The 25,180-nt window shown below is 37.6% G+C and overlaps 1 protein-coding gene across 5 annotated transcripts in view; it reads right to left on the bottom strand.

Annotated features, from left to right (window-relative positions):
* Positions 1 to 25,180, bottom strand: part of INO80 (INO80 complex ATPase subunit) — a 129,772-nt gene that overhangs the window by 62,632 nt on the left and 41,960 nt on the right. For all 5 annotated transcript variants that reach the window (XM_036842975.1, XM_036842977.1, XM_036842978.1 and 2 more), the window contains 15 exons: positions 24,814 to 24,867; positions 22,980 to 23,183; positions 19,784 to 19,979; positions 18,820 to 18,887; positions 17,520 to 17,729; positions 16,953 to 17,033; positions 15,987 to 16,082; positions 9,858 to 9,917; positions 8,895 to 9,037; positions 7,654 to 7,738; positions 6,566 to 6,683; positions 5,554 to 5,639; positions 2,118 to 2,285; positions 1,756 to 1,889; positions 669 to 736 (listed from right to left, as the gene is read on the bottom strand). In XM_036842975.1, the coding sequence (XP_036698870.1) occupies positions 669 to 736; positions 1,756 to 1,889; positions 2,118 to 2,285; positions 5,554 to 5,639; positions 6,566 to 6,683; positions 7,654 to 7,738; positions 8,895 to 9,037; positions 9,858 to 9,917; positions 15,987 to 16,082; positions 16,953 to 17,033; positions 17,520 to 17,729; positions 18,820 to 18,887; positions 19,784 to 19,979; positions 22,980 to 23,183; positions 24,814 to 24,867 (1,771 nt within the window). The remainder of the gene's footprint in view (positions 1 to 668; positions 737 to 1,755; positions 1,890 to 2,117; positions 2,286 to 5,553; positions 5,640 to 6,565; positions 6,684 to 7,653; positions 7,739 to 8,894; positions 9,038 to 9,857; positions 9,918 to 15,986; positions 16,083 to 16,952; positions 17,034 to 17,519; positions 17,730 to 18,819; positions 18,888 to 19,783; positions 19,980 to 22,979; positions 23,184 to 24,813; positions 24,868 to 25,180) is intronic.

The following is a 25,180-nucleotide window of genomic DNA, read 5'->3' as shown; positions in this document are numbered from 1 at the left end:
GAACTGCTGAACTTTGACTTAAGAATCAAAAACTATTCTAAAGGTTCCAATACAGCCACTTTGATATAAGACAGCGTGTCATATTTTTGTACTACAATCATAAGTAGAAGAGGCAGACCTATGAGATATGGCATATATGGGCCAGAGTGGAGTTGGCTCATCAGTTACCTCTGGGGTTTTGGATCCTTGGCTAACTGCCTTCCTCTTTTTATCGTGCCAGGAAAAAAAAAAAAGGAAAACACAGAGGTGAAAAATTCTGAACCTCTGCCTTAATACTTTGGACAATGCTCAAAGTTGAGCAGCTTCCTTTCCTTAAACTAAGGAGGAGGGACCTAAGAGTCCCACACTAACAAGAGTCCTGCATTGTCCCTATCACACCTCTATTCAAAGGGTGTAAGAAATTCTTAAGAGGCAGGTATAAAATAAAGTTGGAAGGTCAATCAAAATGGAAAACAATTAATCAAAAAAAAATTTTCATTGCTTCCTGTTATAGCCAAAAAGCCTAGCATCTATAGATGAAGACAACTAATTTACTTAAATCTTATCAAGACTTTATAAATAAAGGCCTAGCATTCAGGCAAAGCCACTAGTAGTTCCAACTCAGCAAAACAAAGAGCATCCTGATAAATCCTTGGCATACTTTCCTTCTCAAAGATCAAAACACCTACCTTTTCTGTGAAACAGAGACTGCTGGATATAGTCCGGTGCAAATGGAGAAAGAAGAACCCTTAACCACCTGTAAAGTAAATAAAATAAATCCAAACCCAAATATAAATATCAGGAACTTAACTAAACTGGAGGTTCCAAACTAAAAGAATCATTTAAGGTTTGAAACTGTTTCTACTTCTGAGAAGTTTGTTGCCAGACAAAATCATAACATATATGTCAGAAAGTAATAAGTACTTAATAAAGGTAGTAGATTACAAGTTCAAAGTGGTCTCATTTTATTTCAGAGAAGCACAATTCTAGCACTGCAAGTTGCTATATACTATACTAAACAAAAAGCACTACAACTCTGGTCTGTTTCCCCCTGCCCATCTAGTTAAGTATTAGCCTGGAGCTATCACAGACAAAGAATTCTTAAAATTAAACACAAGAAATGTGTCTCAATTTCAGTAACATTAGGCTAGATGTTGTTGATGATTATTTCGAAAGTACTGTTTATATTGTTTCTCTACAGAAGGAGCGTTCTAAATCTATAGTTCTCAAGTGCAGGTGTGCACAAGAATCCTTTAGGAGCTTGTTAAAAAATCCAGAAGCCAGGGCCACGCTCACTCGGAGGTGCAGAATGGACATACACAGCCATTTTCTGAATGGAAATGGTTTCTAGCATATTACCATTAACGATCACTTCACTTTTACCAAATCTGTGATTGCTGATTCTGGGAAGAAGATAAATTTGATTAATTTGAAATCCAATCAGTTCTTCCACAAGTGCTATTCCAAGTGTGAAATAAACCATCACAAAGCAATTTCAGTACTGAGGCATAGACATCTGCTGATCTCTCCTGGTACAAGTACATATTTGCACACAGGTGCACATTCCTCACTCAGAAAGGCAACTGGAAGTGCCAGTTAAACTCTTGATAGTGCACAGATCCTATCACAAGATCCCTCAACAAATAGTTGTCCACCCATTGCTTAAACACCTCGTTGTTGTGGAACTCACTCTCAATTAAATTTATCTACTAAGCCACAAAACCCCGAATTATACAAAAACACTCTTAGAGCAAACAGATATTAATATTTGCTCACCTGTCTCGTGAATGGTTGAAGACCCTGATCTGTCCATGACGGTAGATAAACTTTGAAATCTGGTATGGCTTTAGGGAAATATGAAATGGAGACCAAGTTTCTTGTCGTTCAAATAACTCTGGGTGATTACACACCTAACAGGAAAGGAAATGATAAGACAATATTGTCATGTGCAGACATCACTCTATGAAACGATGGAAGAATCCCAAACCCTGCATGTTTACCTTTATGAATATATACTTTCCCATTTTCATCCTTTTTTAACTGCCTTTGTTTATTTGGCATCAAGGCAAGATAGAGCCTTTTTCTCGAAGTGGGTTAATAATAAAGACAACTCCAAGGCAGCTGACCTAAGCTCTTACCTTCCTAAACTGCATGACCAGATTCATGAGGCTGCTGGTGGTTGTCTGTGCTTGCTGGGTAGAGCCCATAGAAGACTGCAATAAATCTTCAATGGAAATTTTGTTCTTTAGTGCCTGATATAGCAGCTTCTGTCGGCTGGTCAGTTGGCAATACATTAGAATCTCAATCTAAAAATCAATAAGGACATTTATATTTTGAAAACAGTTTGTAAGAAAACTCAGTATCAGCGTAAAGTTGGAAACTCATGCAAGGCAGATTATGATTGGAAAAAACAATATACATATCTCTAGAAACTCAGTATCTCTATAAACCTGTGATATGGCTAATTATCCAGAAAAATGTGCCTTCTGTGACCCTCTTCCCTTGTCACTCACTCTACATGCTGTCCCTGGGCAACCTCTTCCATTTCTAATAACACCAACTACCGTCCATCACAGTGACTTGCAAAAATATGTTTCCCAACATCCCCAGCCCAATATTTCCAACTACCTACCATAATAGTATCACTCAGAGTTTGCAGCAATTGCATTTGTGACATATCAGAAAAAATATTCTCTTTCACAATTTACTTAATTCATTAACAGCATTATCACTCAGTTGCCCAAACAGAAACTTCAGTCAGCTCTGATTTTATCTCTCTCATACCCCATGTTCTATCATTTCCTAAGTCCCTCAACTCAACCTGGAAATCTACCTCTAACCACCTTTTCTGACCATTCCCATTGCTTTAATACAGAATCTCATCATATCTAATCTATACTGCTATTACCGTGGGAGCTTCCTGCCTCTAGTCTCTCCTGGTTCCAAGAAACTTTCCATACAAATCTTATAAGGTACTCAACTGCTGAAAAACCTTCAATGTAAGTTACTGCCTATAGTAAAATATTAAAAATTCTCCTGTAGGCAGAGGCCTTCCATAATCTAACTCACCATATTATCCCAATCTCATCAAGTCCTCCTATATATATTAGCTACAACAGTCTGAATAATGTTTGCCAAACATGCTGCCTATTTGAATATTGCTCTACCTTTGTTCACTCTTGTTGCTTAGCACCCCCCTCCCTATCATATTTTCCTAGTAAATGCCAACTCATTATTCCAGATCTAGCTCACATGTCATCTCTGCTTTGATGCCTTCTCTAACCTTCCCTAATAGAACTACTCCCTTATCTATGTTCCCATTGTATTTCACATAGATAATCATTGCATATCTTATGATACAGTACTAGCTATTTATGTATTCATCCCCCTTGGAAATCTGAACAGAACCTGGAAGCTGCATCTCTACGGACCAGTTGCTGGCAGACAGTAAGAGTTCAATAATACATATACTATTTAATAACAGATTAGAAACATTACTGATGTTTAAGAAATTTATACTCTGCACAGTGGTTAAGAACCATATGTCTTCTGATCACCTCCGTAATGACCACTAAATAACAGACATTATGATATTGCTATTGTTTTTAAGCTGTTTCTGATATAAAAGACTCAAGGATCCATTTTTTTATAAAGTATTTTCTTTCTATCAGGTACACATCTGTGTGACACTGCTATTCAGTTAAAATCAGCCAGTTTCACAAAGCAGCCATAAAGATTTTTTTAAAAGGAATAAAAAAAAGGTACACTTCTATTCCTCTCTTTGAAGGTGTACATCTCCACCACAATCTTGTAAGAGAGTTACTAATTTCAAAATGATCCAGCCTTCTGGCAGTGACAGAGTATCACCTGATATTATCAAGAAGCTGGAAAGATACCTTTTATATAGAGAGCAGAACTGTGAGAAACAGGTGCAATCTATGGGAGATGGGAAAATACCCCTAAGGACTGGGAACTGGGTGAAAAAAGAAGGAAGGAGAATATGGGGAGGATTCACAAGAGATAATAGAAAACTACAGAAGTCTGGTAAGATCCAAAAAAAGATTATTTATAAACCAAAATTACTGACTTTTTATGAGAAAAAATATTACAACCCAAAGCACATTAAACTTCTAAATCTATCTCTTAGTCTGCAGAAATACAGGAGACAGAGGAACATGTTAGACAACACCACAATGATGCAACCAGCAAAATCCAGTATGTGGAAAAACTCTACACGAAAAACAACTTGGCTTCTTCAACAAAGAATTGCAAGGGGAGAAAAAGTAAGGTGGGACTAAAAGATGCTTAAGAGACATAGCACCCAAATACTATGTGTGGACCTTGCTTGGATTCTGGTTTCAAAAACTGAATACTTTTTCAAAGAGAGAGAAAGAAAAAAGCATACACAAAGACAACTGGGAATATCTGAGCACTGACTGGATATGTGATACTACAATGAAATAACTGCCTTTTTTTAGTAGAGGTGATAATGATATGTGAATATGTATTTTAAAAAACAGCAAATCTTTTAGAGACACCTATGAAAATATTTATAAATGAAACAAAAGGGCTTCCCTGGTGGCGCAGTGGTTGAGAATCTGCCTGCTAATGCAGGGGACACAGGTTCGAGCCCTGGTCCGGGAAGATCCCACATGCCGCAGAGCAACTAGACCCGTGAGCCACAACTACTGAGCCTGCGTGTCTGGAGCCTGTGCTCCGCAACAAGAGAGGCCGCGATAGTGAGAGGCCTGCGCACCGCGATGAAGAGTGGCCCCCACTTGCCGCAACTGGAGAAAGCCCTCGCACAGAAACGAAGACCCAACACAGCCAAATAAATAAAATAAATAAATAAATAATAATTAAAGGTGCTAGGGCTTCCCTGGTGGCGCAGTGGTTGAGAATCTGCCTGCCAATGCAGGGGACACGGGTTCGAGCCCTGGTCTGGGAAGATCCCACATGCCACGGAGCAACTGGGCCCGTGAGTCACAATTACTGAGCCTGCGCGTCTGGAGCCTGTGCTCCGCAACAAGAGAGGCCGCGATGGTGAGAGGCCCGCACACCGCGATGAAGAGTGGTCCCCACTTGCCGCAACTAGAGAAAGCCCTCGCACAGAAATGAAGACTCAACACAGTCATAAATAAATAAATAAATAAATAAATAAATAAAAGAACGTGAATTTCTTAAAAAAAAAAAAGGTGCTAATAATTAAAAAAAAAAAAAAAAAAAAGAAACAAAAGACATCTGGGATCTGCTTCAGAATAATGTAGAGGGGTGAAAAATGGTCATGAGTTGATCATTTAAACTATATGGAGTTCATTATACTGTTTTTTCTACTTTTGTAATGTTTCAAACTCTCCGTAATAAAAAGTATAAAACAAAAAGAAGAAAAAACTATTACTTGTCTTCATTATTTGACTCATTTTAAGTCTTCTTTGACCCTCTCAAGTTTAAAGGTCTCCTATCAATCAAACTAATTACCCTTCAACTAAACATTTACCAAGGAATTTCTTTTCACCCTGGAACCCTAGGTTGGTGCCTATTAAGGCATAAACTCACAAGGTCTTCTTTCCTTACCTTGTCAGACAATTCATTTTCCACATCTTTCTTGATTCTCCTCAGCATAAATGGCTTCAAGATCATGTGTAAGCGAGAGAGTTGATCTGAAATGCCAGGAGCCCCACCGACAAATAATACATTATATCAATTTAACACAAACAAAAGAAATATCATGACCACCCTTCACTAAACTGTTCTAACACCTTTTGGCTTAATGATTCTCTAAAAGAAGACTGAAACAATCGCAAGGAGGAAGCCAAGGGATCCGAACTTTCCACAGCACCTTCCTGGAGTCAATTGTGCAAATGCATTTTGCTCTCATTTACTCAAACCAGTAAGGATGTCTTTATTTTTATTAGAATTCACCTTTAGAGTGTTTTAGGAACATTCTATCAATAATAGGGTTCTCAGACAGGTCTAATGCAAGCTATCTGGGACTCCCAGTGTTCCCCCAAAATCATTTTTTCAAAGTATATCAGCAAATTAACAACATGTAGTATAAGAAATTATTTAAGGACTTTTCTAATAGTTAGTAGCTGTCACTTCATGTTATGTAATAAATACCTCATAACTCTCTTAAAAGATATTAGTCAAGAGGTAAAAAAAATTGATAAACAAGGTTAAAAAATGTTTACAGAAGAAACAAATCCTAATATATAGAGAAAATAACAAAAATTACCCTTCTAATATTTTCTGGTTTTATCACAGGCAAAAAGTCTTACCCCATCCCACAAAGAATATAAAATTTTTCAGGATCTACGTGGAAAATGAGGATTTCGTAAGCCAAAATGTGAATTTTGCCTGCTCTGCCTTGATTAGTCAACACTACAGGAGCATCACTTGAGTTAGTCCTTTTTGGACTCTTTTAAATATGCACAAAACACATAATTATTTTAAAAGAGAAAAAACTTTTCTCTCAGATCCTTCTATGCATACCAGAAGAAAAATTCTTCACATACAAGAAAATACAGAATTATGTAGTTGCCTACACTAATCGGCAGAAAGAATGAAAGTTCATAAAAGTACTCACTCTCATCTATGGCAGATTTGTTTTCGGCGTGGCTCTCAATGTCCTTGGAAAACCATTCATTAAATTCCTCATGTGAATCAAATAATGTTGGCATAATGAAATGCAGCAGAGCCCAGAGCTGGAAACAAACAAAAAGCGAAATAACTATAGAGCAACAAAATGACAGTATGTGAAGATACGATGAGAGTTTGGACAGAGAGAGAGTGAAGTTGCAGGTCTGTGTATCTGTGTCTAGGTACATGTGTATGTGTGAGTAAGTGAGAGAGAATGAGTGTGTAAGCACACTGCCTCATCAACCAACTCTAATTTTATAAGGTACTATAGCAAAATGTGACTATTTTTCAATTAATTTCACACTGAAAGTCTGAAAGTGCAAGTCCTGCTCAGCTTGTGCAGTGAGATAGTTTTAAAGATCTTATATAAAGATCCATTCCACAACTGAACACAGTCTGAGGCAGCATAACTTGCTAATAATAACTCTAGATCAGGGGTCAGCAAATTACGCCTTGTGGTGCCAAGTCTGGTCTGCCATCTATTTTTATAAATCAAGTTTTATTGGAACATAGTCACACCTATTCATTTATATATCATCTATAGCTGCTTTCACATTACAATAGAAGGTTGAGTAGCTGTGCAGTGACTATACGGCCTATAAAGTCTAAATATTTATTATCTGGCTCTTTACAGAAAGTTTTCTGACCCCTATTCTAGAAGATAAAATTATCTTCCCTAAAGAAAGAATTTTAGCTCCTCTCAGTGTCAAAGAATATTACCTTTTTATTCTAGTATAAAAATATCTCTGCATTAGATCAGTAGCATTCTTAATGTGATCACGATTTATTATATAAGTAACCAAGGAATAAAGAAATTTATTTGCCTTTTGCCAGAGAATAAGAAAATAGTAATGATGTCCCCCCCCCAAAAAAAAACCACTTAGGGCAAGCCATGGTCAAATTCTTCCTTTTATGTGGGGATTGTAATTTATACAAAGCCGTAACACTCCAGGTAGGCATGCGTAAAGAATTTTATTCTGTGTTGGAACCACTGTTTAATGCAGACATAAAACTGAGGTCTTTACTAGTGCCTACCTCTGCCATGGTGTTCTGAATGGGGGTCCCAGTTAGCAAAAGCCGATTCCGACACTGAAACTGCAAGAGTATCTTCCAACGAACACTGTCCAGTAAGATGAATTACAAATTCCAAGTTAGCAGTAAATATTCACCCTATTGAGACCCCTTATTTCTAAAAATGCTTTTCAAATAAATAACAAACACTCAAAATCAAGTATCAATACTCTACCATAAACACAATTGAAAAATATTACTCAACAAAGCTGACGACAGGAAATTTCAAAGGAACTGACTCTATACTGAAAACGTGGTATTAGGGTATATATAAAAAAAAGCCCTCGAATAGCAGAGTAGGATCCTTTCTGGCTTGATAAAAGTCCTCTACTACCTTTGGTCAGTTTTGTTGATACAAACCATATAATTATAAAGTATTATCTACAGTAGTAGGTTTTAAAATTATTACTCTATACGCTTCCAGTGTGAGTTTGGAGGGAGCAATGGAGAAAAAGAAAGGGTGTGAGAAGAAAACGCAAAGTGAGTCTACTGCTCCTGGCCACAAGCATGCTCTACTTCAAAAGAGTAAACTATGAAATAATGCTCTTTAGAGGATGGAAAGTTCCATGGAAAATACCATCCTGCCAGTTAACATGGACTTCTAAGAAAGCCCTATGGGCTCACCAAGAGTTAATAAAAATCCATCAAACCCAAGGTCTAATACCACTGAGTAACACTTTACAGCCAAGCACTCATTTACTATTCAGTTTGGGAACTTAAAGGTATTAGAACATTTTAAACACGTAACTTCCAATAAAAGGATTCTTGGGCGTCTAATAACCATTCAGGGACTAGGATAACCTTCATAAAACAGTAGAAGCTATAATCCACATAATGTAACATTCTACTTCCTACTAAGACCTCCTGTCTAAAATAATCCCTGAAGCAAAGAGCAGACACCCGTTCCTCCACAGAAAATTTCCTTGAAGAACAAAAATCGGTTAAAATGCCATAATTACTGAATAGGGAGAAAAAAGTTGAGAAAAATCTTTATACTCTAAACATTAATATGTATATTCCATGAACATGCAAAAGAGAATTTATGCCTTCTGGTCAGATATATGGCTTATGCAGAGACCATAAGCCATATACCATGTTTTGAAATCTCTCTGACCTTCATTCACATGTGTGTGTATATCATACACACATATCTCTATATCTACATATCCTCAGTCCACAGACTTTATTTCTACTACTCATGTTACCTGGAACTACTCTTGAGCGCCTGAGCCTCATCCAATACCATGTACTGCCACTTGACTCGCTGGAAATACTTTACATCCTGCACCACCAGCTGGTAACTGGTGATAACCACATGGAAGGGGGCATCCTGAGTGTAGAGGGTCTTCTGTAAACATAAGAGGGCAAGGGTGAAAAGAGATACCTAACAAGTCATAATAAGACAATGAGGAATGGAATTTATTTTCTAAGGCCAAGAAGTTTAAGATAGCTCTGAAGATATACTTCTCCAATGTAGGAGATGTGCAGTGAATTAAAAGCATAACTGTTTTTAAGGTAGTTACCTTAACCACAAACCTTGTTAAAGACTAGTCTTCAAACCTAGGACGGGAATAAAGATGCAGACCTACTAGAGAATGGACTTGAGGACACGGGGAGGGGGAAGGGTAAGCTGGGACAATGTGAGAGAGTGGCATGGGCATATATACACTACCAAATGTAAAACCGATAGCTAGTGAGAAGCAGCCGCATAGCACAGGGAGATCAGCTCGGTGCTTTGGGACCACCTAGAGGGGTGGGATAGGGAGGGTGGGAGGGAGGGAGAGAGATGCAAGAGGGAAGAGATATGGGGATATATGTATATGTATAGCTGATTCACTTTGTTATAAAGCAGAAACTAACACACCATTGTAAAGCAATTTTACTCCAATAAAGATGTTAAAAAAACAACAACAACAACAAAAAAAACTAGTCTTCAGCTTATTAAAGAAAAAAGTTCTTACTTAATCCTGGACTTCAAGTCCAGCTGATTGTCTGCAACAGGAAAAGCATTGTAAAAGAAAAAAAGTACACTTGCCTAGTGTCCAGAAACATATAAGAAGATTTTATGTAAGTGAAATTACTCAAATCACCTGGAGGAATAATGACTGCGCATATGTGTGAACATGTATATGTGTGTGTGCCTGCGTGTACAGTAAGCTGAAAGTTACCTGACTCCAGAACCTCCTGATAACTTTTCTATCATGAGGATTTCCCCAATATGGTAGCACCTGGAAAAAGGACCAATATACAGATTATTTCCTAGTGATAATCTTAAAAGTATCATCACAAATACATTATTCAGAATGATTTTTTAAAAACCTAATAGAATGAATATAGCAGTTCCTCTTCTGTCACTGCCGCACTAGGTGCTGGACTAGCACTCCTCCTACTGACCAAGTTAAAACACAGATACAAAACATTTGTTTGAAGGCATCAGAGAGCTACTGAGCCAGTGGAGAATTACAGAGCCCAGATCTAGAAAAGAGAGGAAAGCCTGGCATCTGGAACACGTTCCCCCTGTGGGTGCTGATCCTTCCCAAAAGTTCTAGTTGAGAGGCTAAGAAACTGAAAAGTTGTTTTTTGTTTTTGTTTGTATTTTTTTAAAAAGAGACACAGGACCCACAAAACAAAAACTGTAGTTCAAGGAGGAGGGATTCTGATAATCACCCACCTCCCTGGCCTTAAGTTGGGAATCAAGAGATAGATACACACTGGTAGTAAAGGTAAACTATACATACACTTGCTTTATCAGGTACTGAATCCTGGTTTCAAATCATCTCAATTCCTGACTAGATTAAGGGGGCTTTGGATTATTATTGCCCCAGAAAAAAAATTACTATAGGCAAAAAAATCCACAACAAAACCCCAAACACACGTTAATCCTCTCTCAGGAAGAAGAAAACAGTATCCAGAACCCACAATTATCTCTACAATTTTTCCTATACAATGTCTGGCATTAAAACAAAAATAAAACAAAACAAAAAAATCAGATATATGGAAAGACTAGACCACATAACTGAAAACCAACATGAAATATAGATAAAAGAAACAAACCCACAGGAGATCTAGATAACGAAAATTTTAGAAACAGACTTTTAAAAAAATGCTAGTTTTGGGCTTCCCTGGTGGCTCAGTTAAGAATCTGCCTGCCAGTGCAGGGGACACGGGTTCGAGCCCTGATCCGGGAAGATCCCACATGCCGCGGAGCAACTAAACCCATGTGCCACAACTACTGAGGCTGCGCTCTAGAGCCCGCGAGCCACAACTGCTGAGCCCGCGTGCCTAGAGCCCGTGCTCCGCAGCAAGAGAAGCCACCCAATGAGAAGTTCATGCACCGCAATGTAGAGTAGCCCCTGCTCGCCACAACTAGAGAGAGCCTGCGTGCAGCAACGAAGACCCAACGCTGCCAAAAAAAAAAAAAAAAAAAAAGCAAGTTTGTTCATTGAATTAAAAGATTGAGAATTTCAGTGGTATACTAGAAACTATAAAAGAATCAAAGGGAATTTTTAGAACTGAAAAAATATAATAACTAAAATTAAGAATTCAATGACGAGGGCTTCCCTGGTGGTGCAGTGGCTAAGAAGCCACCTGCCAATGCAGGGGACACGGGTTCGAGCCCTGGTCCAGGAGGATCTCACATGCTGCAGAGCAACTAAGCAAGTGCACCACAACTGCCGAGCATGCACTCTAGAGCCCGCGTGCCACAACTACTGAGGCCCACGTGCCTAGAGCCCGTGCTCAGCAACAGGAGAATCCACTGCAATGAGAAGCCCACGCACCACAACGAAGAATAGCCCCTGTTCGCCACAACTAGAGAGAGCCTGCGTGCAGCAACGGAGACCCAACGCAGCCAAAAATAAATAAATAAATAAAACAAATTTATTTTTTAAAAAAAAGTAGCCAGGGGGGGAAAAAAAAGACACATAACATACAGGAAAACAACCATCAGAAGTAGAACTGGAAAACACAGAACATCTTCGAAGTACAAAAACTTTTTTAAAAATTAAAAAAAAAAAAAAAAAAGCAATCAGTGATGAGTTTAACAGCAGATAGAATCAGCTGAAGAGAAAATTAGTGAACTAGAAGAGAGGTCAGAAGGAAATATCCAGACTAAAACATGGAGAAACAAAAGAATGCAAAATTCAGCACTTCTTCTGTGATGTTTCTAGGTGTGACTTTCATTCTTTTATTGTTATGGGGCTCAAAGTGCTTCTAAAATCCATAGCTTGATGTCCTTCGTTCTTTTGAAAAATGTCAGCCAAATGGAAGCACAAATATGCAAGGAGGAATGAAGATCAATGAGCAATGAATATGTGAGTAATATGAATAAATCTAAGTAAGTTTTAAATGTATAAATAATAATGTCTTCTGGGGTTTAAAATACAAAATATATACAAAAACAACAGCATGTAAGTCTAGAGAAGGGGGATGTAGTTACAGTACTATACTAAGGTCTTTGTACTGTCTGGAAAGTATTAACAGTACTAATTTATATTACTTTTGAAAAAGTTAAGGGTGCATGTGGTATTCTCCTGGGTATCTACTGAATAACAGAATTAATATATAATTAGCAAGTTTAAAAGGGGAAGAAAAAAAAAGGAATGATAAAATCTAATCAATCCAAAAGGATTCAAAAGGAAAAAAAAGTAAAGCTGAACAGGTGAAAGAAGTAGAAAGCAGGGACTTCCCTGGTGACACAGTGGTTAAGACTCTGCACTCCCAATGCAGGGGGCCCGGGTTCAATCTCTGGTTGGGGAAATAGATCCCACATGCATGCCGCAACTAAGGAGCTGGTGAGCCGCAACTAAAGACCCGGCACTATCAAATAAATAAATAAATATTTTAAAAGTAAAAACTAAAAAACATAAACACAATAACAACCCTATTAAAAAAAAGAAGTAGAAAGTAAAGAGCAAGGCAGCAAATTTAAACACAATATATCAATAATTACATTAAAAGTAAGCACAGATATTCCAAATAAAAGGCAAGAAATACACCTTAAATGTAAGGATATAGAATGGTTAAAAGTAAAAAGACGAAAAAGATACCATGCAAATACTAACCAAAAGAAAGCTATTTAGTATCAGAGAAAATAAACTTTAAGGCAAAAGTCTTAAAGGAGGAATTTCACAATAATAAAAGGTTCATTCACCAGGAAGATAAAATTATAAATTTGTATACATCTCACAGCCTCAAAGCAAAAACAGAAGAAAACAGAATGGATAAATCCATAATTGTTGTAAATATTAACACACCTCTTTCAGTCAGTAATAGGAGAGGCAGACAAAAAAATCAGTAAAGATACAAAAGAGCTGAACAAGTTAACAAACTTGACCTAATCAACATATATACAACACTGTACTCAACAAGTGCAGAATAACTATGATTTTCAAACACACACAGGACATTTATAAAAACTGACCATATGCTGGGCCATGAAAGCAAAGCAACAAATTTCAAAGGATTAAAATAATAAAAAGCATGTTTTCTTATCAGTGGATTTAAGCTATAAATAACAAAAAGATAACTAGAAAATCATCCTTTGTGTAGAGAGTAAAAACAACACTTTTAAATAACCCATGAATCAAATAAGAACTTACAGTAGAAGCTGACAGTATTTTGCACTGTAAGATAATGAAAATGTGACACATCAAACCTTTGGATGGCTATAGTCATGCTTAGAAAGCAATACCCTTAAATATACATTAGAAGAAGCTGAAAATCAACAATCTAAGCTCCATCTCAAGATGACAGAAAAAGAAAAAAGTTTACAAAAAAGTAGACAAGAATAATAAAAGATAGAGCAGAAATAAATGAAATAGAAAACATACAGAATAGCCAATTTCAGGAATGAAAAGTGGTACATTAACTAGAGAAAAAACGTAAATCTTATTTCATGAGGAAAAGGAGGAGGTCAGAGGCACTAATCATATGAGAACCATAAAATGCGTGTTACTCAGACACCTGCCAAATAAAATGAACTTTCTGATGTTATCATCATAGATGTAAGTATCTTTTGAATGTAACCAGACTATAAACCTGAGCAGAGTCTACTTCTAACTATGTTCTACAGGGAAGCAAATACATTTCTGACAATTTAAAGGAGTAATGGTAACAGAAACAATGAATCAATAGAGCAGAGGTCATCAAACTTTTTCTATAAATGGCCAGATAGTAAGTAATTTTAGCTTTGTAGGCCACACAGTCTCTGCCGCAACTACTCAACTGTGCTGTTGTACTGTGAATGCAGCCATAAGTAATAAATAATCAAAGGTGTGGCTGTATTCCAATACACATGTATTTAAATTTCATATATCATTTGCTACAAAATATTCTTTTTTAATCAACAATTTAAAAAAGTAAAAACTATTCTTAGCTCATAAGCTGCACAAAAGAACACGTGGTGGATTCCTCAATAAGTTAAATATAAAGTGACTTAGCAATTCCACTCCTAGGTATATACCCAAAAGAACTGAAAACAGGACAGGTGTTCAAACAAAAACCTGTACATGAATGTTTATAGCAGCACTATTAACAACAGCCAAAAGGAACAACCAAAATACCCATCAACAGATGAATGGATAAACAAAATACAGTATACCCAGATAATGAAATATTATTCACTATAAGATTATATAATATTATGACTGAAATATTATTCAGTCATAAAAGGAATGAAGTGCTGATACATGTTACAACATGATGAACCTTGAAAAACCTACTAAGGGAAAAGCAGCAGCCAGACATAAAAGGCCACATTCCAGGTATACAAAATACTCAGAATAAGCAAATCCACAGAGACATAAAGCAGATCTGTAGTAGTCAGGGGCAAGAGGGAAAGGGAATAGGGAGTGACTGCTTAATGGGAAGGAGGTTTCTGTTTTGTATGATAAAATTCTGCAATAAGATAGCAGTGATTATTGTACCACACTGTAAATGTACTTAATACTACTGAATTGTACACTTTCAACTGGCCCACAGGCCATATTTTACTGACCCCTGGACTAGAGCTTCAAAAGGAAACTCCACATGTAAATGAAAACTCAGTTTCAGGCATGGGTATAAAGTCAAAAGAGAGGTACCAATGACGTAAGTAGTACTACATTGCCACCTATCGGCCAGTGAAAGAAATATTGAAAACTTTAGTGGTTTGGAAGAAAATTTTAAGACTTAATTTTTCAAGCTCCTAATTGTTTGACATGTACTAAACGACAATAACAACAAGAAAGCAGAAAAAAGATGAAGGGCTCCTTATTCAATGTGAAAAAACCCTAGAGAAAATATTCAATAAATTGCCTTAGAACAACCTCACCTCCTTAGAAAGTTAAGAATGAGTCAGCCAAGCTAAAAGCCATATACCTAATGTGCCTTGTAAACAGTTCCTAAGTCTATTAATTCAGCCGCAAAGGTGGGGCCACAAACACAAAGGTGCCCCAAAGTGGAATATCCCAGACACGTCCCTATTCCTTATAAAGTATAAGCCAGAAAAACACCTCCCGTGACCTCTTAAATTGCATGGAACCCATGATTATTATGGAGACCCAAGATCAGAGATCATGTCACTATCTCTTGATACATATCTCCAAAAAATCCTTCTTACCATGCAACTTCATTATCATTATATGCCTTTAGGGACAAAACAAATATTTAACTCATTTCCTTCTTTTTACTTGCAAATTATATAAAAAATCCTATCCATTCTTTCTTACATCCCAACTCTGCATAATTAAACCCCTAATTTAAATCTTGTCCATACTTGATGCAGCATATTTCCCTGCTGATCACATCCTACCTAAATCTCAATTCTTTTCCTCTGAACTAGTTAAATGCAACTTTCACATTATCTACCTTAGACATTATAATCTGGACCAAGACTGAAGAGCTGGCTTTGGAGTGTCAAGAAAATAGATAATCTATGACTACATCTGGGGGTGGGGGGGCGGGGGGGCGAGTGTGGACAACAATGCCATAAATTATAGTATATGTACCTTGATTTATCAAAACCTATATTAAGCCAGCAAGGTAGACATTTTCTATTATGGCAGTACAACCAGGAGCTACAATTCATGTGGTCAATGCAGCAAATCACTCAAACTGGACTTTGGCTTTCTCATAAAACATAAGGATGTAATATGCTGTCTTACTGCTCCCATCAGTAACTTTGATAGGAAATGTATGCAAGGTTATTTTGAAAAAAATGTAAGAAATTAAAAGCTATTATGAGCAATTAAGTAAGGCAGCAAAAAAGGAGTCAGAAAGTTTATTTTAAAAAGCAAGAGAATTTTGTTGATTTTTACCTTAAATTTAGGAACAAATCTAGTAAACTCCTGGTGCCAATTGTTAAGTGTAGAAGCAGGTGAAATTATTAAGAAAGGTCCCCAAATGTTCTCTCTCTGAAACAGAAAAACTGGGTCAGCCAACTGCAGGAAAACTGAAGAAATTTAATTCAAAATTATAATTAACGACAAGAGAAGTTTAAGAATAGGAGATGCATTATAACAAGAGAAATGGTTCCTATCTCCCATACCTGCACACTCAATGATAATATCCTATGTTAAGAAAAATAATATTCTATGTTAATAATAACACAGGCTAGGAAGTTGCTCGCACACACCTTGAGAAAAAAATACCAAGCAATTACTCCCCACCCGCCCTTACAGGTCCTAGTTTATATCATTCACAAAGCACTTATGACATACTGACTTGTATGTGTTGCTTTTCCTTATACTAGATGATCACACCTATTTTACTATTATTTAACTGGTATAGAGTTTTCTGCATTTTTCAAAATGCTTTCACGCATTTCTTCTCACTTAATTCTCACAAATTTCCTGTAAAGTAGATATTATCCCCACTTTGCAGAAGTGGAAACTAAACCTCACAGAGTTAAAGTGAAGTCAGGTCAAAAGAGGCTAAGCGAATTGTCCAAGTTTACACTGCTAGTAAGCACAGAGCTGAGATGTGAAACAAGGTCTTCTGATCTAACTAACTACAGTGTTTTTGCCACTACAATGGTGGTTCTCTACAGAAGTGGGAGATGGGGAATGAAAACACACATGCTTAGAAACTGTCCTAGTCTTCTTGAAAACCAGAATGTTTCACCACACTGTATCACCCTGTAAAGGCCGTGAAGGCAAGGAGCAAGTCCTACTGTCTTGGTATGCTACAGTCTAGCGTATTGCTTGATAATGGCTGATTCTCAACAGAAAATGACCCTAGGATGGAGAGAGAGGAAGATGAAAAGACTGCATGCATCTACCCACCTCAGCCAGATGGGCAAGGAGGGCAATGCTCTGTACTGTCTTACCAAGTCCCATTTCATCGGCAAGAATGCCATTAATACCCTGGAAAAAAAATACACATAGTCAACACCTCTCACATTGCATTACACAGGGTTCAACTTACTGCCAAAAAGAACTACCCAAAATGTCAGACTTGTTCAAAGGAAAGTGACTAGAGATACCCAGCTTCAGCACTATTACTACTGTAATGATTCCTTTTGCCAATTCCACAGCTACAACTCTGAATCATGAGACAAACATGCCAAAGCCAGTTTTTCAGCTAATCTAATCCAGGTACAAATGCAATCAGGTTTATTACTAAGACCACTTAAGACAAACTTTATACATGATACAAATAATCCCCAATAAAATCTCCAGGTTAGAAATATAGAGACATCTTTCTGATTCTTGTCAAACGATAAAGCTTTTTTAAAAGGATGAAATCTATAACATTATCTTGTGCTCATTTCACAATACACTGAACCAACGACTTTAGGAAAACAGATAACAAACAAAACAGAGTGGGTATGACATAGTTCTAAAATTCACCTGTTCATAGAGATTTGCCAACCAATTCATGCCTTTCAGCTGATAACCTTTTAATTTGCCATTAAAAATTGTAGGCTGTGGAATATCCTCACCAGCCCGGATAGATGGGTTTGCCAGGCTATAACTCTCCCCAAAACCAGTGCCAGACTTGTTTGCTGCCCGTAGGGCAGCTGCTCGACTTTCTTTTGCATCTTCATCGAATGACCTTGTCTGGAAAATAAAAATATATTAGAAGAAATATATGAGGAAAATAATTAAATTCAAATAAAATTCATAATGCTAATATATCTAACTTGTGCTAGTTGGAACAAACTTTCTGGTAATATAATGTAATATATTACATGTAAGCATAATACACGTGACTCTTGAACAACATGGGTTTGAACTGTGTGGGTCAACTGATATATGAAGTTTTTTCACTAAGTATGTGCAAGAGTACTACTTGATCCTGTGGTTGGTTGGATCTGTGGATGTGGATCCATAGGTATGGAGGGCTGACTGTAAAGTCATACAAAGATTTTTGACTGCAGGGTAGGTCGGCACCCCTAACTCCCAGAGTTACTCAAGGGTCAAGCGTACATTAAAGTATATTACTAATATTTTAAAATTATTTTAACAATTATATTGAGAATACGCTTTTGATAGACAGGCACTAAGCCATATCACACAATTACTTGCTTCATCAATGAATTTATTAAAGATTTGATATAAAACCTGTTTGGTTGGGGTTGGCGAGGAATAGGTTGAGTTTGTCTCTATCCTTGACTTGGACCCTGTCAAAGTTACACAGGGGCTTCTATGCAGTATATTAAACTGTATTTTCCTTACTTAATTTGATCTAACTGCAGTTTCTTTCTGATTTCACTAAATGTCACTATATCGTGAATAAGCAAGTTATTACTAAAGTGAAAGAAGGTGCTAACTTAGCAGTTTTAACACATGGTATCACTTTCTTAACAAGCAACAGTGTGGACTTTTTCACTAAACAACCATGATGCACTTCATTCTGTATTACCCATGATTACCAGGGAGGACAGAAGAAAAAAAATAGACAAACTGTCTTAGCGTCAATCAACACATTCTTAAAGCTCAGACAAGTGAATGCTCATTTCCCATATTTCCTCAGGTATTCCTCTATTACTCTCAAGTAAATAGAGACACACACCCCGCCCAATGCAGTCACATACACACGTACACATCCATTAATGTTTTTAACTGAAAATACGATTAAGATTAAAGGAGGACCACCTAAGTAAAAAGTTGTATTTCCAGGGCCCAACATTTCATTTTTAAGACTCACCCGAGCCTGATGAATATGGTAAGCATTTTCAGCATTCTTCAGGGCCTGGGCTTTGAAATGGTTACTATCTGAAAAGGGAAATGTGTAGATTATAACACCTCATTAACTGATCTCCTTTAAGGATGCAATTTATACTAGCATATGTGGATCCCTGACGCCCACATTCTATTTATCCCTAAGTTCACAGAGGGTGAGGGAGAAAAAAGGCTCAAATTACTTGACAGAGGTAAGGACCTGGAAGTGGCAATGGAGGCAGAGGGCTGCCATGGTCTCTAGGAGCCAAAGCCAGCTCACAAAAGCCACCAGGAGACTGAGCCCCAGTCTCCCAATCCTGCGTTTCTTGCACGAAGCAATGTCGAAGCCGGGAAAAGCAAGACAATGAGGATTCAAAATTGTAATATATTTATACCGGGTGAAACTATTCCAAAAGAAGAAACAGAGACTGTGTAAATCCCAACATAATCTGAAACACTCTCATTTTCTCTTATTCTTACCCAACATGATCTTGACCACTATTCTCTGTGAACTTCCTCTCAAACTTTACCCCAATTCCTCCCTCTCTGTGTGGTCACAAAAATACCAAAACAGTCTCTTCTCATGCTTTACTCACATCACCAAGATTCCTGTTACGTGAGAGATGATTTTCTCTAATTAGATATGTTCACTGAATTCTTCTGATACAATACCTTTTATTTCTACTAACAAATCAACACACAAAATATTCCCAAATTTGCAAGATCATATAACCACACCCTTTCCTTTTCAAATTCTTTAATAAAAGTTTTTTATATGCTTATTTCATACAAACATTCACACTTTCCCTACTCCAATAAAATAAATCCCCCTTTTGATCAATATTACCTATCAATCAAGACAAAACTTGCAAGAATTAATGATGAGTATAACCTGAAATACGAAAAAATTTCGGGTATCTCCTTCCTCCCACTCCTGACTCAGGACTCACCATAATCCTCCTGTGTGATGTTAACTACCACCCCTCCGCCAATGTCAATTTGTCTCTGTGTAGAACTATCTTCCAGTTTCCTTAAGATTTCTTCCTGGATCCCATCGTGACCCATGTCTCGTTTGCGACTCATGAAATGGGCATACAACTCTGTCTGGGTGATGAGGAAGTTCAGTTTTCGCTGCTGCCTCTTGGCCTAAAGGGGAAAAAAGATGAAAGTGAAAAGAGTCAAATCACCAATCATATACAAGGGTAGTCAACAGAATTCACTAAACTTATACATAGTTTGCAAACAATTCCTTTACAAATTCTTTACCTTTAGAAAGGTAAAAATTGCTAATGAACAAATTTTATTATAACTAAGTCAGTGGTACTAAAAGCAAGGAATAATCTTTATTTATAGCCTAATAATAACCTACGTTTTGCTCTCCTTTACAAAATAAAATCTTTTTTCCACTAGGCGTCTGCCTAAAATGCTTATTTCTTTACTATATTACTTTTCTTTAATGGCACTGAGATACCAACTAAATTCAAACAACATGCTTTACTTAATAACTTGGGTGATAAATACACGTGTACAGCTTTATTATTTTTAAAAACATAAATGTGTCCAAAACTCTTCTTTAACACCAAAAGGCAAAATAAGTGATGAAGAGCTATAAATTATTCTGAAAGTCAATGCAGGAGGTATCTGAGAATAAGAAGCCCATGAAAAAAAGAAAATGCTCCCCAAAACAGCCTACTGTTCATCTGTGATAATGATAGCTATAAAACATGAATATAGACCAAATACAAAATCACAAACACATATACCTTTTTTTAAAGTATGAGAAAGCTAAATTCAAAGTGCCTCTGAAATAACCTAGTAAGGAAAATAATCATTATGTCAGTAAAAATCATTCTTCAAGATAAACAATAAAATGAGTAAGCAAATGATCCAAAAGACTGAATTATATGAAATACAGCATACACAATAAATATCAAATCAAAGAATCATTATTCTGCGTGAACTATTTTATAATAAAATTCATATGAAGTATACTTGATTTATCCTTGATCCACCTCCACAAAAGAAAAACAACAATAAAATAAGGAACATGGCCAGGAAGGACATAAGTCCCAAAGTATGCTACACAAAACTAGGCTTTCTCCTTAAGGTTTTATAACACTTTAGCCAAATTCAGATTAGAAAAAAAAATCTGAAAGTTTGAGAGAAAACTGATTTATTTTCATAAAGGATACAGATGTTCATGTTCTAAAGCTAAAGTACTGACAAGAAAACCTTTCTTGGAACTTCCCTGGTGGTCCAGTGGTTCAGATTCCGTGCTTCCACTGCAGGGGGCACGGGTTCATTCCCTGGTGGGGGAACTAAGATACCGCAAAAGGCGCGGTGCGGCCAAAAATTAAAAGAAAACTTTTCTAAATTAAACCATAAAAAGTAACATTTCCTTTAACCTTAAGGAAGTCAACTACTATGTGTCTAAATGAAGAAGGCAAATTAAGGGAACAAGGATACATCAAAAATGTCTTAATTCAAAAATTCAGGGCTTCCCTGGTGGCGCAGTGGTTGAGAATCTGCCTGCCAATGCAGGGGACATGGGCTCCAGCCCTGGTCTGGGAAGATCCCACATGCCGCGGAGCGACTAGGCCCGTGAGCCACAACTATTGAGCCTGCGCATCTGGAGTCTGTGCTCCGCAACAAGAGAGGCCACGATAGTGAGAGGCCCACGCGCCGCGATGAACAGTGGCCCCCGCTTGCCGTAACTAGAGAAAGCCCTCGCACAGAAACGAAGACCCAACACAGCCAAAAATAAATGAAAAAATAAATAAATAAATTAACTTAAAAAAAAAAATTCAGAGAAAAAGACACATAAGTCAACATAATCACAGATGAAAGTCTCATCAGTTAGCTATCAACATAATTGAGAGAATGTCTCACAAACCTAATCATAAGCCAAGTCAGTTTCAAAACTTCAAGATCTGTGACTAACTCAAATGCCTCTAAACTCAGTGAGCAAATATTTCCATTAGCATCAAAAGTTTACTAACTCAATAATATGTTTATCTTCCATGCAAAGAAACAAGTCACCCAGGGACTTAAGAGAACTGGGCAAAATCCATATTCCCCCTCAAAGGCATGAGACAGGAGGGAAGACCAAGAACTCAAAACAGTCTCCATGGCTCTGCTTTGACAGGAGTACTACTATACCCGAAAGAAAACATTCAATCCTCTGATTCCCTTCCTTCTCCAGACCTCAACTGTCCTTCGACTCATCCCAATGGGCTTACCAATGGCAACATAATATCTCTGTCCTCTTAATCTCTCCTCTTGCTTCCCTGAATAATACTCTCAGCTGATATCAAGCTTAGCAAGAGAACTGACTGCAAATTAAAACAGAAAAGTAGGTGGCAGCGGGTGGGGAGGGGGGGGTGTCTCAGAAAACTGAGCTAGTTGTCCATTGTCCCTATCTGGCCCTAAATTTGGCAACCAGCCCTCATCTTCCAACAAATCGAAATTACAGCCAGCATCTGGAACCAAGCCCAGATAAGCTCTAAGCTGTTTTTTCTTTCATTCCTTTTGTTTTTTTTGTGGGGGGAGGCTGGGGAAGGGTGTCCTCCAGAAATATTCAAAAGAATAAGGCTACAAAGAATAGAGGAAATGGGGACTTCCCTGGTGGCGCAGTGGTTACAAATCCGCCTGCCAATGCAGGGGACACACGTTCGAGCCCTGGTCTGGGAAGATCCCACATGCCGCGGAGCAACAAAGCCCGTGCACCACAACTACTGAAGCTCACACGCCTAGAGCCCATGCTCTGCAACAAGAGAAGCCACTGCAATGAGAAGCCCACACACCCCAACGAAGAGTGGCCCCCACTTGCTGCAACTAGAGAAAGCCCACGTTCAGCAACGAAGACCCAACACAGCCAAAAATAAATAAAATTTAAAAAAAAAAAAAAAAAAAAAAAAGAAGAGAGGAAATGAGCATAGAAGAGAGGTGAAGGCCAGGGAGAGGGCCTTACTAAAAGAATAAAAACAGAACTGATTTACTGGACTAAAATCACTATACTCAAAGTTATGTCTTAAAATATTTTTTCAACCATTTCATTGGTTAGATTTATAACTTATGAAATGCTAACCCATCTCTTAATATGGCTGCAGCAATTATGGTTTTCAAAATTTCATGCTATTGCCCTACCTCCCGCATTTCTTCATCCAACTTCCGCTGCTCCAAGGCTTCCTTCTCTGCACGTTTGCGGTGTTCCTTCTCCACCTTCTCATACTTCTTCCAGTATAGAAGCATTTCCTTGGTGAGGCGGCGAGCACGAGGTAAGGTCTCCTTACAGTTTTTCTGGGCCTGCAAGGCGGCTCGACGCACCTCCTTCATGCATTGGTGGGCGAGCTGCAAGTGACAACAATGTTATCACGATGGAGGAGGACCAACACCGGGGCCAGTTCTCCCTGGACTCTAAACCACAGCATCCCTCAACCTGTTCAGGGCATATAGTCCTCCTATGGCCACGTCTCTTTCTCCCTAATCTGATTAACGTCTCTATACAGTCCTGTGAGCCAGTCCCAGGCCACAAAGTAATATCAGGGATGAGAAATCTACAGACACATTGCCTGAGAAGATGAAAAAAAAGTATAATAACCTAAGATGTTCTGGGAAGTTTTGAAATATTATCATACACATTAATAATAAAAGCCTTCAGGAAGTCCCTGGCGGTCTAGTGGTTAGGGCTTTGCATACTCACTGCTAAGGGCCCAGGGGTTCAATCCTTGGTTGGGAAACTAAAATCCCACAAGCCGTGTGGCGTGGCCAAAAAAATTTTTTTAATAATAATAATAATAATAGCTGTCAGTGTTTATTATATGCTAGGCACCATTCTAAGCTTAACATATATTAAACTAACTCATTCTCCACAAAAACCCTATGAAGTTGATATTTTATATATAGATGAGGAAATGAGGATGAGTAACTAGCCCAGGGAAACACAACTAGTAAGGTTACTTCATCTAATTCTCACAATACCCAAAGAAAGTTGCGTTAATTCCCTCTAAGGGAAAGTATTAATACCATCATTTCTTAGATGAAGAGACTGAGCACAGGATGACTGCATGATCTGCCCAAGGAATTAACAGTAGGCTATGGTCTTACCCCCCAAAATTTGAAAACCAGAAATGCAAGGAAGAGCAATTTTATTTTTAAAATAGATTGAAAAAGAAACGAAATTGAGTTATTTGTAGTGAGGTGGATGGACCTAGAGTCTGTCATACAGAGTGAAGTAAGTCAGAAAGAGAGAAACAAATACCGTATGCTAACACATATATATGGAATCTAAAAAATAAAAATAAAAAAGGTTCTAACGAACCTAGGGGCAGGACAGGAATAAAGACGCAGACGTCACCACCTAGAGGGGTGGGATAGCGAGGGTGGGAGGGAGGGAGATGCAAGAGGGAAGAGATATGGAGACATATGTATATGTATAACTGATTCACTTTGTTATAAAGCAGAAACTGACACACCATTGTAAAGCAATTATACTCTAATAAAGATGTTTAAAAAAAAAAAAAAGACGCAGATGTATAGAATGGACTTGAGGACACGGGGCGGGGGAAAGGTAAGCTAGGACGAAGTGAGAGAGTAGCATTGACATATATACCCTACCAAATGTAAAAGGGATAGCTAGTGGGAAGCAGCTGCATTGCACAGGGAGATCAGCTCGGTGCTTTGTGTCCACCTAGAGGGGTGGGATAGGGAGGGTGGGAGGGAGATGCAAGAGGGAGGGGATATGGGGATATATGTATATGTATAGCTGATTCACTTTGTTATACTGCAGAAACTACACAACATTGTAAAGCAATTATACTCCAATAAAGATGTTTAAAAAATAGATTGAGAACATTTAGAAACTCTCTTAAGTACTATTAGATAAAGTATCAACAGGTCACAGGAGACAAGAGCAGCAACCATAGATCTAAATAATAAGAACACATTCCAGCAAAACATAAAATGGGAAATATAATCATACCTTGCGGCTATTGGTGAGAAACAGGTTACGAGCTGAAGCTTTCTGCTTGTTGGCCTAAAATAGTTAAAAACAATACTTCATTTAGGACTCTTTTTTGAAATAAGATTGTGTAGACTGGCACCGTACTTTACTGATCTTCTCAAAGATTAAAAAATAAAATGCCAAACCAAGCGTAGTCAAAATACATTACTTCTTTCAATTAAAATAAAATACATTACTTCTAAGAGTCACCCAAATGTACCAACTCAGAACAACACATAAAGCTCCTAAAGCCTCATTAAAAAAAATAAACTGGTGTTGTATCTGCCTTAAATTGAGTCTTCTGTATCCTTCTGGAAAAAATTTAAGCTATATTTAAGGCTTGAAG

Source organism: Balaenoptera musculus, chromosome 2 (genome assembly GCF_009873245.2).
Source record: "Balaenoptera musculus isolate JJ_BM4_2016_0621 chromosome 2, mBalMus1.pri.v3, whole genome shotgun sequence".
In the NCBI taxonomy this organism is placed as follows: domain Eukaryota; kingdom Metazoa; phylum Chordata; class Mammalia; order Artiodactyla; family Balaenopteridae; genus Balaenoptera; species Balaenoptera musculus.
The sequence above is the reverse complement of the archived record's forward strand: the minus strand, read 5'-3'. Positions and strand labels throughout refer to the sequence as shown.